This window comes from Rutidosis leptorrhynchoides, chromosome 8 (genome assembly GCF_046630445.1).
Source record: "Rutidosis leptorrhynchoides isolate AG116_Rl617_1_P2 chromosome 8, CSIRO_AGI_Rlap_v1, whole genome shotgun sequence".
Taxonomy (NCBI): Eukaryota; Viridiplantae; Streptophyta; class Magnoliopsida; order Asterales; family Asteraceae; genus Rutidosis; species Rutidosis leptorrhynchoides.
In genome coordinates this window covers 94,133,948-94,135,447 of record NC_092340.1, presented here as the reverse complement: position 1 = coordinate 94,135,447, position 1,500 = coordinate 94,133,948, and the positions used below count along the sequence as shown (strand labels likewise).

Sequence of the window (1,500 nt, the reverse complement as noted above, 5' to 3'; positions counted from 1 at the left end):
CGAAGTCGAATCCGATCGTGTTCCAAGATCACGAATTTATATTCCAAGAAATCGTGAAGAAGCTGCATAAAACTTATGGAAGGATTATTTTAGTGACACGCCCGTGTTTCCGCCATTTAAATTTAAAAGGCGTTTTCGTATGCGGATTGAACTATTTCTCCGAATATCGCAAGGTATTTGTAATTTCGATTCTCATGATACTCCCGAGCATTTTAGATTTTTTAGGGAACGTTTTGATGCTATCGGTCGGCCGACTTTTACAATATTGCAAAAAATGACTTCGGCTCTACGCCAATTGGCGTATGGAACTGCCGCCGATATGTTTGATGAATATTTAAAAATGAGTGAGCAAACCTCAATACTTTGTTTAGATAACTTTTTTAAATGTATTATTACATTATACAAAGAACATTACATGAGATCTCCCAATGCATACGATGTTCAACGTTTATATAGTAAGCATGAAGAGAAACATGGTTTTAAGGGTATGCTCGGGAGTATTGATTGTATGCATTGGGAGTGGAAGAATTGTCCCGTTGCTTTGAAGGGACAATACACTAGGGGTGACCACAAGAAACCTACCATTATGCTTGAAGCAGTTGCTTCGTATGACTTGTGGATTTGGCATGCATTTTTTGGAATGGCGGGTTCCAACAATGATATAAATGTTTTGAATCAATCCTATGTTTTTGATAAACTTAAAAAGGGAACATCTCCACTAGCACAATTTGAGGTAAACGGTAATCAGTACACAAAAGGCTATTACTTAGCTGACGGTATATATCCTGACTGGGCTACTCTAGTCAAAGGTTTTGCGAGTCCGACAGATGATCCAAGGATTAAGTTTACTAGGTTTCAAGCTAGTGCCCGAAAGGATGTAGAGAGGACATTTGAGGTTCTTCAAGGTCGATTTCATATTTTAAGGTTAGCAGCACGCATTATGTCGGTAAACAAGATGCGGAGAGTTATGGACTGTTGTATCATATTACATAATATGATTTTGGAGGATCAAGGATTTGCGTTAAGTGATTGGGAGGAAGAGTTCATTACCGAAGATATGGAGAATCGTCCGGAACGGATACCGAATAGAGGACGGGATCAAGACGTTATCATCCGAGAAATAAGAGATAGGATGGTGCACGACCAACTAACCGATGATCTAGTTGAGCATATTTGGAACCTTCCGTCCGCATTCCGCACCATGAATGGTTAAATTTATGTAATGGTTAAATTTTATGTAATGGTTAATTTTTATATGTTTTTTAATTATATGTAATATAATTTGTATGCATAATAAAATAAAAAATAAAAATAAAACTGGTGGGACCTATTTGACACGGGAGGAGCGTCAGGGTTATTTTGGTGTCAGAGGGTGACACTGCCACGTCAGAGGCAGATTGCACTTTTTGGCCAAAAAGTGAACAATCTGCCTGTGACGTCATAGGCAGGGTTAAAAATGGTCTAAATAGATTTGGGTATACTTAAAAACAGATTTTAAAA

General features: G+C 37.9%; 1 protein-coding gene across 1 annotated transcript; it reads left to right on the top strand.

Annotated features, from left to right (window-relative positions):
* The first annotated feature begins 274 nt into the window (after positions 1-274).
* Positions 275-1,213, top strand: LOC139863630 (protein ALP1-like). Its single transcript, XM_071852242.1, has one exon. It carries the CDS (start codon positions 275-277, stop codon positions 1,211-1,213), a length of 939 nt encoding a protein of 312 aa, XP_071708343.1.
* The last annotated feature ends 287 nt before the right edge of the window (positions 1,214-1,500 follow it).